This window comes from Physeter macrocephalus, chromosome 11 (assembly GCF_002837175.3).
Source record: "Physeter macrocephalus isolate SW-GA chromosome 11, ASM283717v5, whole genome shotgun sequence".
Lineage (NCBI taxonomy): Eukaryota > Metazoa > Chordata > Mammalia > Artiodactyla > Physeteridae > Physeter > Physeter macrocephalus.
In genome coordinates, this window is record NC_041224.1 from 156,146,156 (window position 1) to 156,163,403 (window position 17,248).

The window sequence follows — 17,248 nt, forward strand, 5'->3', positions numbered from 1 at the left end:
AAGTGCTCTTTTTTAAGGGTTTTCTTGGGTTAGTCTTGAACACTTGTTCTTCCAAATGAAGTTTATAATTAATATACCTAGCTCCAGAAAGAGCTAGACATTTCTAGCATTTTCAGTGGATCACACAAAATCTTTCTACAAAGAACATACAGTCTCAGCTTTTAAACTATTGACTAGATTTGTCTAATGTTACAGGACTAACCAAGCTTTCTATTTCTCCCAACTGAGTTTTGGTAAATCATCTTTCTAGATATCTGTCCATTTTGTGTAAGCTTTCAAATTTATTGGCTGAAGTTGTTCATAGCACTACCTTATTAACTTTTAAATCTCTAAATCTATAATTATATACCCCTTTGATTCCTAATATTTTTGTGCCTTCCCTATTTTTTCTTAATGATGTTAGAGATTTGTCTATATTATTTGTCTTAATTTGTGGCTTTGTTGATCTCTCAATTACATGTTCATTTTCTATAGCATTAAGTTCTGATCTCACAACTTTTATTACTTTTGCCTTCTCTATTATTCTTTTCTAGAAGAATAATGTTGTTCTTTTAGTAAGTGTAAATGTAGAATGCTTACCCCATAAATTTTCAGTCCTCTCTTCTTAACTCAAAACATTTCAGACCATAAATTTTCCTCTAACTATCCCTTTAGCTGTATCCGAAGTGTTACTGCATAGGATTTTTATATAATTAGTTATAAGTATTTTCTAATACCCATTATGATTTTTTCATTGATTCATTGGTTTAGATATGTTATTAAATTTCTAAATGCATTAGAAAATCACACCTCCCCCCCTTTTTGGCTATTGTCTTTTAAATTTACTTTCATTGTGATTAGCGTGATCTACGTGACTCTAATCTTTGGAATTTACTAAGGTTTGCTTTACGGCCTGAGAGTCAATTTTTATAAATGTTCAATCTGTGCTTGAAAATAATGTGTAATTCTTCATATTCTTGGGTGTGATTCCATTCATGTCCATTACACTGAGCATATTTGTTAAATATGCTATATTCATAACCATTTCTGTCCACTTGTTATATCAATTACTGAAAGAGTATATTTTAAACTTAGTTCTGCTTATGTACATTCAGGCTATATTATTAAGCTTAGTTGAGAATTAGTATATCCCCCTGACAAATTGAACCATTTATCAGTAATTGAACCAATGTTTATTATTTTGTAGAGATTATCCTTACTTTCTCTGATATCTGCCTCGTATATTTTTTCCATCCTTTTCCTTTTCAACCTTTCTTTAAAGTTTTAGATATGTCTCTTATAAAGAGCATATAGCTGGATTTTAAAACTCCAGTATTATAGGCTTTATCTTTCAACTGGAGTAATTCATTTACGCTTTATACTATATTTGAATCCTTTTACCATCTTATTGTATACTTTTTATTTTTCTTAACTTTCTAATTTTTCTTATCATTCCTTTTATCCATTATTAGTTTAAATGCTATAGTCTTTATATTTATTCTTTTAAAAGTTACTCCAAATGTTTTAACAGACCTACTTACTTAAAGTCCCTAACTAATAAGATTCTTTACTCTCCTCTTGAAAAATTAAAGGGCGTTAGGACATGTTAACTCTCATCAACCCCTTTCAAAAGTATATGCTTTTGTTGCCTGGTGTTTTGAAGCCTCTCTTTGACTTCTTGAAATATATTTAAAACATGTGTAATATGTTTATATTCTGTGCTAATAAGTACAATATCTAAGTTGTTTGTGAGTCTGATTCTCCTGTATGTTGTTTCTGATGACTTGCACTCATGGTACTTATTTCCTTCTTTGGTTTGTGATTTTTAACTGTGAGCTACCCATATTCTTTGTAACTTTATCTGTGGGAATTCTTTGATACCTAGATTGAAGTTTCATTCCTCCAGAGAGAATGTGTTTGCTTCTGCCAGTCATCTGGGGTTACCACCTACCTGGGTCCATTGTAAATTAAATTCCCACTTGCAGTATTTTGGACCACACGAGTAGTATAAATTTGGGCCATAAACCTCTATAAGGGGCAACTTGTTAAAAATTTTTAGGTTAAAATAAAAAGCTTTTCCTCCATCCAGGGCCAAGGTCAAGAAAGGCATGTTCCCTTGCTGTTATTTCTGCTTGGTGGGTTTATTTAGTATCTCCCCTTACACTGTAAGTGTAGCACTTTGAGGGTCCTCGCTCTGTGGGAGACCTCAGATCTCCCTGTCTTGAGCAGACCCTGCTTTACCTCCTGCACGCATCACAGTCATCATGACAGAGACTCAAGGAGACCAGCTCTCAGCAGATACCTTCAGGGTGAAAGCTGGCTTTCATCTTACTTGCCTCCCAACTTTTGAGCTTTCACATCCCTTTTTGACCTCTACAGATTCTTTCATTTCTTGCCACTGCTTTGTGCATTTAGAAAGATGTTTTTTGACCCTCAATGATCAATGATAAAACTAAACCCAAAAGTAAAAGTATGCAGTAAGTTAGCAGGATAAAAAATTAGCATATAAAAATCAACAGCCTTCACATACACGAACAATAACCAAGTAGAAGACATAATGGCAGAGAAAACCCCATTTACTAGCAACAAAGATTAAATACTTAGGGATAAACTTAACAAGAAACACAAACCTATACAAGGAAAATTTTAAAAGTCTTTAAAAGGCACAAAAATAGACTTGAACAGTAGAAATACATCCCCTGTTCTTGGATAGGATGACTCAACACTGTAAAGATGTCATTTTTCTCTAAGTTAGTTAATAAATGTAATACGATCTCAATAAAAATATCAACACACTTTTTAAAAATGGAGTTACACCGGTTGACACTAAAGTTTACATAGAAAAATAAACATGTAAGAATAGCCAAGAAAACACTGAAAAATTATGAGGGGACTAGCTCTCCCAGACATTAAAACATACTGTGTTTAAGGAATTCATCTCTCCCCAGCGGAAGCTGAACATTCCAGATAACCTCATTCTCACTTCCTGCAGTTAGCACATAGGCACCTGACAATCAGATCCACCTATTCCAGATTTTAAATCAGAAACTAGTGATGTAAAGAAGCCAGAAACACACAGTCCCTTCTGGTGAGGGTGGAACCCCTACACAGAGCTCCAAAGGCAGCATGCAGTGATGTGGAAAATCAAGTTCCACTTTATTATTAGTAGGGAGAATGCCTGAGACTCCAACAAAGTTTTCTGATAAAGTAAGCTCCAACATGGCACCCAAGGTCAAAAAGAGGTGAGGAAATGGGTCTGTCTCTCCCCTAAACTCAAACTAAAATCTTACCAACAGCAGCAAGTAAAAAAACTGAAGTACTAGATGGCGGGTAGCCTTCTTATATGTAGAAGTGGGCCCAGGCCTCCTTACCAGCCCAAGACCCTGGAAGGGGGAAAGCAGAAAAGGGACCACAGTTCAGCCTGACTCTTCATGAAGAACAACTCCACCCACTAGTAAATAGGGGCTATCCATCATAGAAACTGACTAGTGTGGTTAGCAATTCTTCCTACTTCAGTGGGCTTGAAGGAGGAGCAAAGAGAAGTGAGGAAAGGAGCAGACACCTTGAGTTGGCTTTCCTAGTTTACGATAATTACCAATGAATGGAAGTGCTTCACTCCAATCTGTGCTTTAAGCCAGCACATTAAGGTGGCATGGCAAAGGAACTCACTAGCACATGGGTATTAATGAAGTAATGGAGTGGAGGGCAGAGGCAGACATTCAGTCTGCATTGGACGGACCTACCAACCACTCTGCCTGAGAGGCTGAGAAAGCAGGAGAAAGATCAGGAGAGCAGGGTCAGAAGAGTCAGAACTCCAGCAAGGAAGCAGTTATATGCTATCAAAACATAAAAATCAACCTAAGGACTAAATTTTGGCAACCAGAAGTCACTGGTGAACCGAGCAAGAACAATCTTAATGGCGGCGAGGGTAGCGGCCAGGTTTTAGCGTATCGGCTCTCAGCCTCGGCTGCACGTTGGCTGCACATCTTTGCTTTAAAAAGACTGTCCCACTACCCCATTCTGGTGTAATTGGCTTGTGGTTCAGTCAAGGGAATTAGGGTTTTTTTTAAATCTCCCCAGATGACCCTAGTGTGCAGCCAGGGTTAAAAACTACTGCTTCAGTGAATTGAGAATTAACAGACAAAGTACAGGAAAGAACAGTATTTAGTGCTAGTCAAGGGGTTCAAAGGGTTGAGGAAAGGCATTTTTGTTTGAAGAGGGAGTCTTTGAATGTGTTTAAATTGCAAAGCCATACGTGTCAGGAGTGAGAAGCTGTACTGAGCAAGGCATCTGATCAAGGGAGAGGACCTTGAGTGTTAAGAGAAGGGATTTGTTAGGGGGAGGGCAGGAATTTCCAATACAAAGAGGTGACGAAGGGTGTATGTGAAGGTGTGTAAGCGGAGTTTCCCCATCTAATGCTCCATTATGTTAGGGGAGAGGTGAGATGAGCTGCTGGGGTTGAGAGAAGGTGGGGACTGAAAGGGTTTAAAATGGCCAGTTTGCAATAGCTGCTGACAACAGGTGGGAGGCTGAGTGAGATAAATATTTAGAGCAATTCAAATTGTCACCATGATTTTGGGGTAGCAGATTTTCATGGAGAAATACATGGCCCACGGGGAGGAGCAAGGTGTAGAATCTATATGTAGTGAAACGGGTTGATTTAAGTCAGTCACCAAGGCTACTTATAAGTTCTCTGATATTTTCTTTCTTTTTTCAGTTAAACATTTGAATGAGGGAACTGCAAGGGTCAGAACTCACTTCTAGCGAAAGAAAACATTATTTTCATAATTTACATCTTAAAATTTTTTATATTCCCACACCTTGATAATATCTAGTAACGCTAACATTTTTGGCCAGAGGTACTTTTAAATGGTTTTCAAGACGGAAAAGAAAAATTATGTGGTGCTTTAAAAGACTACAGAAATTGAAAAGAGAGCTAAACAGTCTATACATGTGTATTAATCATGTTTTATATTTTCAATATATTATGATGTTTTGACATCTTAAAAAAACTTTCTGGATGGGGAAAGACGACCCCTCTCAGGACTGGCCAGTTCTTAGAGACTGCAAAGGACTCAGCCTGCAGCATGCTTTTGATGCGCAAACTAACCAGGTCTGATGGAGCCACACCTCCTCCATCTGGCCTGTACACCCCAGGACACAATCATCCCAGGGCCAGGCACCAGGCAACTGGAGCCCACACTGTAGCCCTAAGGCCCTGGAATTATTCACTAGCCATTCCTAAACTGTTCTCCCTGCCCTGTTTTGCCTTTCCCAAGAAAATCCTGATCATGGCTCTGGCCTAAACCTATCACTTGTTCCCGTCTTCTGCCTCCTGACCCAAACTTGGTGTTCGTCCTGTGGCCCTGCATGCCAAACCGTGCCTCTTGTTTCTAGGGGAACTGTAACATTAAGACTTTTCTTTCAATGGCACTGACCTTTCCGCGTCAGCAGTCACCTTTATAGATAAAAATCCAGGCACAAAACATGAGCATCTGAGGAAATGATACTAGAGAACCCCTCCGTAGCCACACATATTCCCAGAAAGAGAAATTTGGTTCATAGGCTTTAGTAATAAAGTAGGGCCTAGGCCAATTCACACAAATAAAATCTAAAGAAAAAATGACCATACAACCACTTCAAAGCTTTAAGATTAGAGTACCGTCTTCTGAAACACTGAATCGTAAGTCAGACGATGAAAAAATATAACATGTTGTTACTACTGGTCCCCAGCCCCTGCGGAATCACTAGCTGAAAATGTAAAACAAAGACAGTAAGGTGTGATTAAGTGGGATCACTGAAAATTGATTTTTACATGCTCTGAAGTACTGAGATTAATTCCCAGCAAAAGATTACCAATAATTCAACAGGTATTTATTACACAATAGCTATGTACTCAGGGTGTTTTTTTCTTCCAATTATTTTTTTCATTTTTGTGAGCCATACTTTAAAGACTTCATCATTATGAGGCTGGAAAATATATGACATTTTCCCATGAAACTAAGATGTAATGAACAGGTATCATAAAATCATGGATGGCAGTATCTTACACAAATGTTTTACTGTCGGTTGTGAAAATCAATGATCACTCACAGACTAAAAATCCATTGCTATATTTTAATCCACTTTTAAAAGGTTGTTTCTATCCATCTAAAAATGGCCTCAATGGCATTTTTCTCCACATCATCCTTTCTCAATATTTCTAGGAGATCTTTCAGGAACTTGAGGGAAAAAGTATGGGAAATAAAGACATTTAACAGTTTCTGCAAAGAACCATACACAAAACATCTCTATACTTATGAAGGAAAGTATAAGAGCACCTCAGAGCTTGGGGGGGGACACCAGTATATTAAAACACTTCTTTTTAACTGTGGCAAAGCCTGCGGTTCTTAAACATCATTGTGCATCATTTTTAAACATCAAGTCCCCTGGAGGGCTGGTAAAAGACTGCTGGGCCTCACCCTCAGAGTTTCTGATTCAGCAGATCTGGAGGTGGGAAGAATGTACGGATGCTGTTGAACTCGGGGCCCTAGCAGCCCTGCTCTAAGCATCTCCTTCTCTTCCCCTTGCCTTCCCAGTCTGAACCTTGCCAAGATTCCTTTCCTTGGTGAACATCTTCAGGATCTGCCCCATTCTTCAATACTGTGCTTGGAAAATTTTTTTCCCCCACATTTGGCAATTTTACCAAGTGCAGTGCAGGGCAGTGGCAGGAAAATTTCTTCTTTTGGCCATAAGTTTGTTTTGCTGGGCTTGTTAAAAACCTTCTAATCCACACTCTTCAGCAAGATCACTCAATTTCCTTTGTTTCTTTTCAATGTTGCTACTTCCAGGCATTTGATGTTCATCTGTTTCGTGATCTTGATGTTCATCTGTTTCGTGATCTTAATGAAAGCATGTCCCGGCCACTTGCGTTTAGTGCTAATAGCAGAACCCACCAATTTCCTCACCTTTTTCCCACTGTGCCAGTTTTCTCATGAGGTAGGAACCCAACCTGATTGCTGTCACTATCAGTAACTACACTAACTGTCACAACTGGAGAGGGAGATAAGGAAATACTGACAAGTCAAATGGGCAGCTGAAACATTAGCAAAGGAAGCAGCTGACAGCAAGAGCAAACTGCTTCTGCCACCCCTCCCACCATCCCATGAACCATGATACAGCCTATAAGCTATGCCCCCAACTAGACTGTATCCACTGCTGCCAGAGAAAGCCACTCTGTTCTCATCCCAGCTCAGATAAGGTTCACCAAATATACAGAATGCTGAATACAGCTAATGCTGTATTTTTACACAGCCTAATCCCCAGGAAATAAAAAAGCTTGTGGCTCAGAATCATGGTAGTGAAGCCAAAATAAAGCAAAGACTGGAAATGAATCAGGCATCACCAGGAGCCTTTTCCTGGAGCCGAAGTGGAGAACCCATCACACCAGCAGTGACAGTGCCACCTAGCTCCTTCCTCACGTGACACTCTGAGACTCTTTCACCTCTAAATGACTTACTGCTATGATAACTCTGCTCCTGTACTTTTAGCATCAGAACTTGCTATGCTGTGATCTAGACTGCATTTCTGGTTCCACAGTACAGAGATATGTCAGATTCACCTATTTGGGATTCAGAAGTAGTTTAAATTACCTCTCCTAGGTATTGAGCTTTACTTATTAGCAAAGGATGCCATAAGCATCACAGATTAAGAAGCTTTATTTCAGCTTTTGGTCATTTTGTTGCCAAAATGGCCTTACTTGCAGCCTGATTGTATAGCCCAGCAAAAACCTCTGTCATCTGAAATTTCCAATTGCATTTGATTTCTAAAGATTTCAAGGCTAAATGAGGCCTATTTATCGAGAACACACCACTCAATAAAGATCATACTCTGCCCCTCCAAACTTGGCACCATGTAAACAGCTACTAATTTCCTTTTCTGAACAGTTCTTACCAAAAAGCAACACAAGTTTTGATGCAAATGAAGTTGTTCCCTTTAAAATACTGCACCTGAAAAATAATCTCAAATTCCCTTAAACCCGTAAGCAAAACTATCCTTTATGAATGATGCTCATGCAAGTACATAATGTTTTTGCCCACTGTGAAAAATACCCAAGATTAGGATTTAGACAGACAGACTGGACAGCAAGCTGGGATAAATCAGAATCCTGAAATTAGGAAGAACTGTGGAACTCTGCTTCGGTTATTACTTTTGAGCAGATCAAACACATGTGAGCTCAATGATTATCCTCAAAAGAAGTCAAGCTATCTTTTTTTTCAACAAATTTCAAAACCTGATTTTGAAATTATACCTTTTGTTGAAAGGTAACAGATTTTTCTTAATTTATGACATTATACACTTTGCCATATAAAAAGGAAATTTAAAATTTAAGATTCAAAATACACTTAATTCTAAGAGTATTCCTCTGGAATGGACTCATATAAAAAACAAGCAGAGTAAGTCGGTGAATAATTCTGTAAGCATGCTCATGCAGCAGCTTAAAATAAGGAGCACAATTTACAACCCTGTATTGGAAAAATATCTGTGTGCTTAATGGTATTCTCTTAGGCAATTAATTTTCTCTCCTACTTATTACAGATATGGCATTTTGGTTGCTCCCCACTGAAAGTATTCAAAATATGTAGGAAAGCTTGATCAAGAAAGATGATAAACATTCTGTTTATCTGGCATACTGTTTCAAAAATATGAGTCTCAGAGTTACTGTTTCAAAAATATGAGTCTCAGAGTGACTCAGGTCTATCAATGACAATCAAAAGATTATAACCCAGGGCCAAGAAAGTCTCTAAGTCTGGGATTTTAGTCTTGACTTGATTATGAGATTTGGGGGAAGTCACTAAGACTGTCCTTGACTCTATAAAATGGTAGCAATCACCTACGTTTACATCATAGATGTTTAAAATGTAAATAAAGTTGTACATATAAGTGATTTTTAATCGCAGGTAGAAAGGAGAATTATTAGGCTACATGTCATGAAGAAAAAGATGCTACCCAAACTACAGAGGTCTTAACAGGCCATGATCACAGGACTGATCTCTGAATGAGCCATGGAGCTTAGTGCAAAGAAAATAAAATTACTATGTTCATGAATTTCTCCCTTAAGTCCAACAAATTATGTTAGAAACGTGTGCCTCGGGACACTATTGGGACTAGGTAAGAATGCACATATTACAACAAAAAGAGACCTTCATCACTAAAACAACTGAGTAGAACCACTTTATATTCAACAGACATTATGTTTTCTATTCTGCTATGGGTGCAGCCATAGGAAGGGAAGTACACTCGCTACTGCACAAGAATCTGGGTGGCTCCCAGGGATGCTGGGCTGGCTTTGGCACTACTTCTCATGCCGTAATCTCCACCCGCCCCTCCCTTCACCATATTCCTTCTTGTGGACAACTGCCATGTTCTCAGTCTTACATAAAGTGCTATGTAAACTTAGCTTCCAGTCCCCCTTTCCCACCAGATTCACACCCACACCACTGACAAGGACATTCTGGAGCTACCACTGATAAGGACAACAATTTTTAAAGGAATACGACAGAGCGGCCCACCATTAAATTCTGTGTGAGAAAGGACAACTGCGCTTCAGGGAAAGGAGGCTCTTTCCTACCAGGTGCACGGTTGGGAGTTCCTCTAGAAGGTCACAAGAGCAGCGGACACTTGAGGACGGCTTCTGTGTATCTCAGAGTAAAAGCATTCAATTTGAACAAAAAAGAGCCCTTCTGCCAACCAGGTCCCTCAATGACAGACAATCTCGATAATACTTTTTTAGAAAGGGTGGCTTTTCTTCAGAAGCTCTAGGCAGTCACTTAGTCCTCATTTTGACAAAGGAGCATCCAACTTGAGGCATGGCTGTATATATAATTCTTCATGCAGCTGAGCCGTCATAAACATACCAAGTATAAAGGCATGTCAAAAAGGCATTTTTCCTCCCCAAAGTATGGCCTCAAAAAGCCATTATTATAATAGAGTATGAATTTCTGCTACAGGTTATTGACCTATAATACTAACAATAAAAGTCTTGTTTAGTACATAAAGGCTTACACCGCAACATGAAGTATTAAGACACAATCCACTATTTTAAATTTGCTGTACACCTAAAGCACCTTCATGACACCAATCTGTATGTGTATATATATATAGGTCCTCTTTCAGTAGAACACAGACTTTGGAGATGAGGCAAAGTACAGTGCAGCTGCTGGCGATTCCAACAGGACATCTAGAAAGATGGATTAAGTTTCCAAGGCCCATGCTGCTGGTAGTCTCTTCTGAGGCTCCAAATTGAGTACTTGGTGGATTTATCTTATTGGCACTCTGCTTGAATCAAGACCAGGCTCAAAGGCAAGCCTTATCTCCTGCAAACAATTCCACACACAGATCTTAAATCTGTGTTTAACTTTGTCTGGAACTGGCTGCAAATTTGGAACTTCCTCAAATGGTATTAAAAGCTCTACACAAAAAATATGCAAAAGCAGTTACTAGTTCTTCAAGAAAAAAGACATACCTGCAAAACAGCAACAGCTCTGTAAACAGAGCTGTAGGTAACTGTTGGGACAGCAACAGCAATGTAACAAATATAGCATAGGATGACCTTTTTTAAAAAAATTGCTGTCCTAATATTTTATAATTAAAAAAAAAGATTTTCACAATATGATTTTCTAAGAGAAAGTCTACTTCTTTGAAGAGGAGTCAGTCCTGGTGGCAAAAGGACTGGGAATGTCAATTAAGATATTCAAGACAATATAATACAAAGTCTAATATTTGTTTCAACAACATCTAGTCGGTTCTTGGTGGATGAAATTCTGCTGTCTAGCTGTATCCAGGGCTCTTTTCTTGTGGCATTTTAAAAAATGGACCTGCAGTTGAGTCAGTGGTTTTCTCTGCAGCAGAGGTCCTGACCAACCACTCAGAGTTTGGAGATTTGGGGGCCTGTGATGCTGGTATGGTTGGCTCCACTGCATCCATGTGAACTGGTAAGGGTGTTACAATAAAAGTAAGAAGGAAAAAAGTCAAAAGGAGACAAATTAGAATGAGAGAGATGTCAATACAAAACTTTCTTAATCCTTATACTTTATATGTCCTATTAAACCAAGCGGCCAAAGTTTCTTTTTTTTTTTTAACCAAAAAATAAAGGCAAGATTTAAGTAAGATAAGTATTGTATTGTATTTCTCCACCTCAGAAAATGGGTTTAACTGAACAAATGAATAAATTCAGTAGTACAAATTCACAATGTAGTAATAATCACTTATTAAGCATTTATGTGCCAGGCACTGTACTGTGTAAACAATGTATACTTATAATCTTATTTCTTAATGCAAACTCTTAGAAGTAGGTATCGTCATCTCCATTTCCTGGATCAGAAAACGAAGGCATAGAGAAAGCGGATAATTTGTTCAGGGACACAACCGGGCTGGTTAAGTAGCAAGACTCAAACTCATATACCAGCCTCCAAGCCCTCTGCTCTTTCTACAACATCCTATGCCTCCAAAATGACGGTGTCACCAATAAACACTGAACAATAAGGCAAATGGTAGAAAAATCACACAATCAAGCCCATGGTTTTTCAACAGCACATTAAGACATCTGGATAGGAAAATCATTGCTTGTGCAGGGCTGTCCTATTTTTTTAGGACACTTACTATTCTGGACCCTGTCCCTGAATGCCAAAAGCATTCCCCAGTCATTGTGACAACCAAACACTGTCCTCACATTTCCAAATGCCCCCTGAGCAGAGCAGTACAAACCACTATCATACCCGCTCTGTTGAAAACAAATATAGACACTAAAATAGAGCAAAATCTTAAAAAGTTTCTTTTTTATCCTGTCACAATAATTCCATTCCCAGGAATATAACCTAGAAAAGTAATTTTCAAATTATGTGTCACAAAATCAATGTAGTGGGTCACAACCAATACTTTTTTTTTTCTTAATGAAAAAGATTAGATTATATCAGAGTGCACCCAAGGGTTTATTTCAGATTTACAGGTATACCCAACATTCAAACATGAATTTCAGAAAGAAAGAAAAAAAAACCTTGAAAGCTATTAACTCCATGGCACATATACAAGAGTTTTTAGAGGGTAGTGGCTTTCAAACATTTTGGAACCTCAACCATAGCAGCAAGAAATACATCTGACATCACCTCCCAAATCTCTCTCTCTCTCTATTTCTCACACACACGTGCTCATTCACTCCTATTTAAGTGAAAATAAATTTCATAAAACTATATCTACCATTACTAGATGGTCATCAACCATGGTGAAAAAACTGTCCTAGATTCTTGGCCTGTTACCTTTTTGAGGAGTCCTATCCAAAGAAGAGGAATTGCACTATGGAAAATGTGCCATCTGCTTCTCTGGATATATTTCCTTCAGAAAATGAGAACTTTCTATGTGATCTCATGGACAGAGCAGTTACAAAGAAACCTTGTTCCTTAGAAACTGCAAGGGCCCCTTCCCCAAGAACTGGGTCTTGGTGCTCCAGCCGGGTGTCAGGCCTGAGCCTCTGAGGTGGGAGAGCTGAGTTCAGGACACTGGTCCACCAGAGACCTCCCGGCCCCTTGAAATATCAATCGGCGAGAACTCTCCCAGAGATCTCCGTCTCAACTCTAAGAACCAGCTCCACTCAACGACCAGCAAGCTCCAGTGCTGGATATCCCATGCCAAACAACTAGCAAGACAGAAACACAACCCCACCATTAGCAGAGGGCTGCCTAAAATCATAATAAGGTCACAAACACCCCAAAACACCCCACCAGACATGGTCCTGCCCACCAGAAAGACAAGATCCAGCCTCATCCATCAGAACACAGGCACCAGGCCCCTCCAACAGGAAGCCTACACATCCCACAGAACCAACGTTACCCACTGCAGGCAGACACCAAAAACAATGGGAAATACAAACCTGCAGCCTGTGAAGAGGAGACCCCAAACATAGTAAGTTAAGCAAAATGAGAAGACAAAGAAACTCACAGCAGATGAAGGAGCAAAGCAAAAACCCACCAAACAAATGAAGAGGAAATAGGCAGTCTACCTCAAAAAGAATTCAGAGTAATGACAGTAAAGATGATCGAAAATCTTGGAAATAGAATGGAGAAAATAAAAGAAACGTTTATCAAGGACCTAGAAGAACTAAAGAGCAAACAAACAATGATGAACAACACAATAAATGAAATTAAAAATTCTCTAGAAGGGGGGCTTCCCTGGTGTCGCAGTGGTTGAGAATCTGCCTGCTAATGCAGGGGACATGGGTTCAAGCCCTGGTCTGGGAGGATCCCACATGCCACAGAGCAACTAGGCCCGTGAGCCACAACTACTGAGCCTGCGCGTCTGGAGCCTGTGCTCCGCAACAAGAGAGGCCGCGATAGTGAGAGGCCCGTGCGCCGTGATGAAGAGTGGCCCCTGCTTGCCGCAACTAGAGAAAGCCCTCGCACAGTAACGAAGAACCAACACAGCAAAAATAAAAAGCCCTCGCACAGAAACGAAGACCCAACACAGCAAAAATAAAATAAATAAATAAATAAACTTCTACCCCCAACATCTTCTTTAAAAAAAAAAAAAAGAAAGAAAAAAATTCTCTAGAAGAAATCAAAAGCAGAATAACTGAGGCCAAAGAACGGATAAGGGACCTGGAAGATAAAATAGTGGAAATAACTACCGCAGAGGAGAATAAAGAAAAAAAGAATGAAAAGAATTGAGGACAGTCTCAGACAACTCTGGGACAACATTAAATGCACCAACATTTGAATTATAGGGGGTCCCAAAAGAAGAGAAAAAGAAAGGGACTGAGAAAATACTTGAAAAGATTATAGTTGAAAGGGAAAAACAACAAATAACATACAAGGGAATCCCCATAAGGTTAACAACTGATCGTTCAGCAGAAACTCTGCAAGGCAGAAGGGTGTGGCAGGACATATTTAAAGTGATGAAAGGGAAAAACCTAAAACCAATATTACTCTACACAGAAAGGATCTCATTCAGATTCGATGGAGAAAATAAAACCTTTACAGACACGCAAAAATCTAAGAGAATTCAGCACCACCAAACCAGCTTACAACAAATGCTAAAGGAACTTCTCTAGGCAGGAAACACAAGAGAATGGAAAGACCTACAATAACAAACCCAAAACAATTCAGAAAATGGTAACAGGAACATACCTTATGATAAATACCTTACATGTAAATGGATTAAACGCTCCAACTAAAAGACAAAGACTTGCTGAATGGATACAAAAACAAGACCCATATATACGCTGTCTAGAAGAAACCCACTTCAGACCTAGGGACACATACAGACTGAAAGTGAGAGGATGGAAAAAGATATTCCATGCAAATGGAAATCAAAAGAAAGCTGGAGTAGCAATTCTCATATCAGACAAAATAGAGTTTAGAATAAAGACTATTACAAGAGACAAAGAAGAACACTACATAATGATCAAGGAATCAATCCAAGAAGAAGATATAACAATTGTAAATATTTATGCATCCAACATAGGAGCACCTCAATACATAAGGCAAATGCTAACAGCCATAAAAGGGGAAACCAAAAGTAACAAAATCACAGTAGGGGACTTTAACACCCCACTTTCACCAATGGGCAGATCATCCAAAATGAAAATAAATAATTAAACACAAGCTTTAAATGACACATTAAACAAGATGGACTTAATTGATATTTACAGGACATTCCATCCAAAAACAGAATACACTTTCTTCTCAAGTGCTCATGGAACATTCTCCAGGATAGATCATATCTTGGGTCACAAATCAAGCCTTGGTAAATTTAAGAAAATTGAAACTGTATCAAAAGCAATTAGAGAAAGAAGAACAAAAAACCCCCAAAGTTAGCAGAAGGAAAGAAATTATAAAGATCATATCAGAAATAAATGAATATGAAATGAAGGAAATGATAGCAAAGATGAATAAAACTAAAAGCTGGTTCTTTGAGAAGATAAACAAAATTGATAAACCATTAGCCAGATTCATCAAGAAAAAAAGGGAAAAGACTCAAATCAACAGAATTAGAAATGAAAAAGGAGAAGTACCAACTAACACGGCAGAAATACAAAGGATCATGAGAGATTACTACAAGCAACTCTATGCCAATAAAATGGACAACCTGGAAGAAATGGACAAATGCTTAGAAAAGCACAACCTTCCAAGACTGAACCAGGAAGAAATAGAAAATAATGGCCGCTGAGCCTGTGCGTCCGGAGCCTGTGCTCCACAGCGGGAGAGGCCACAACAATGAGAGGCCCGGGTACCGCAAAAAAAAAAAAAAAAAAATCTTCCAACAAAAAAAATCCCAGGACCAGATGGCTTCACAGGCAAATGCTATCAAACATTTAGAGAAGAGCTAACACCTATCCTTCTCAAACTCTTCCAAAATATAGCAGAAGGAGGAACACGCCCAAACTCGTTCTACGAGGCCACCATCACCCTGATACCAAAACCAGACAAAGATGTCACAAAAAAAGAAAACTACAGGCCGATAACACTGATGAACATAGATATGAAAATCCTCAACAAAATACTAGCAAACAGAATCCAACAACACATTAAAAGGATCATACACCATGATAAAGTGGGGTTTATCCCAGGAATACAAGGATTCTTCAATATACGCAAATCAATCAATGTGATAAACCATATTAACAAACTGAAGGATAAAAACTATATGATCATCTCAATAGATGCAGAAAAAGCTTTGACAAAATTCAACACCGACTTATGATAAATATCCTCCAGAAAGTAGGCACAGAGGGAACTTACCTCAACACAATAAAGGGCATATATGACAAACCCACAGTCAACATCGTTTTCAATGGTGAAAAACTGAAACCACTTCCACTAAGATCAGGAACAAGACAAGGTTGCCCACTCTCACTACTATTATTCAACATAGTTTTGGAAGTTTTAGCCATAGCAATCGGAAAAGAAAAAGAAATAAAAGGAATCCAAATCGGAAAAGAAAAAGTAAAACTGTCACTGTTTGCAGATGACGTGATACTAGAGAATCCTAAAGATGCTACCAGAAAACTACTAGAGCTAATCAATGAATTTGGTAAAGTAGCAGGATACAAAATTAATGCACAGAAATCTCTGGCATTCTTATACACTAATGATGAAAAATCTGAGAGTGAAATTAAGAAAACACTCCCATTTACCATTGCAACAAAAAGAATAAAATATCTAGGAATAAACCTACCTAAGGAGACAAAAGACCTGTATGCAGAAAATTATAAGACACTGATGAAAGAAATTAAAGATGATACAAATAGATGGAGAGATATACCATGTTCTTGGATTGGAAGAATCAACATTGTGAAAATGACTCTACTACCCAAAGCAATCTACAGATTCAATGCAATCCCTATCAAATTACCAATGGCATTTTTCACAGAACTAAAACAAGAAATTTTACAGTTTGTATGGAAACACAAAAGACCCCTAATAGCCACAACAATCTTGAGAAAGAAAAATGGAGCTGGAGGAATCAGGCTCCCTGACTTCAGACTATATTACAAAGCTACAATAACCAAGATAGTATGGTACTGGCACAAAAACAGACATACATATCAATGGGACAGGATAGAAAGCCCAGAGATAAACCAACACACATAGGGTAACCTTATCTTTGACAAAGGAGGCAAGAATATAAAATGGAGAAAAGACAGCCTGTTCAATCAGTGGTGTTGGGAAAACTGGACGGCTACATGTAAAAGAATGAAATTAGAACACTTCCTAACATCATACACAAAAGTAAACTCAAAATGGATTAAAGACCTAAATGTAAGGCCAGACTCTTAGAGGAAAACATAGGCAGAAAACTATGACATAAATCACAGCAAGATCCTTCTTGACCCACCTCCTACAGTAATGGAAATAAAAACAAAAATAAACAAATGGGACCTAACGAAACTTAAAAGCCTTTGCACAGCAAAGGAAACCATAAACAAGATGAAAAGACAACCCGCAGAATGGGAGAAGATATTTGCAAATGAAGCAACTGACATAGGATTAATCTCCTAAATATACAAGCAACTCATGCAGCTCAATGTCAAAAAAACAAACAACCAATCCAAAAATGGGCAGTATACTGAAACAGACATTTCTCCAAAGAAGACATACAGATTGCCACAAACACATGAAAGGACGCTCAACATCACTAATCATTAGAGAAATGTAAATCAAAACTACAATGAGGTATCACCTCACACCAGTCAGAATGGCCATCATCAAAAAGTCTACAAATAATAAATGTTGGAGAG

General features: G+C 38.5%; 1 protein-coding gene across 9 annotated transcripts in view; it reads right to left on the bottom strand.

Moving 5' to 3' along the window:
* Positions 1-6,082: 6,082 nt before the first annotated feature.
* GPATCH2L (G-patch domain containing 2 like) overlaps positions 6,083-17,248 on the bottom strand; it is a 61,220-nt gene continuing 50,054 nt past the window's right edge. For 6 of the 9 annotated variants that reach the window (XM_028496211.2, XM_007129184.4, XM_007129180.4 and 3 more), the window contains one exon: positions 6,083-10,949. In XM_028496211.2, the coding sequence (XP_028352012.1) occupies positions 10,746-10,949 (204 nt within the window). In that variant the 3' untranslated portion in view covers positions 6,083-10,745. The remainder of the gene's footprint in view (positions 10,950-17,248) is intronic. The other 3 variants (XM_028496212.2, XR_449347.4, XR_449346.4) reach the window with 3 other exon arrangements.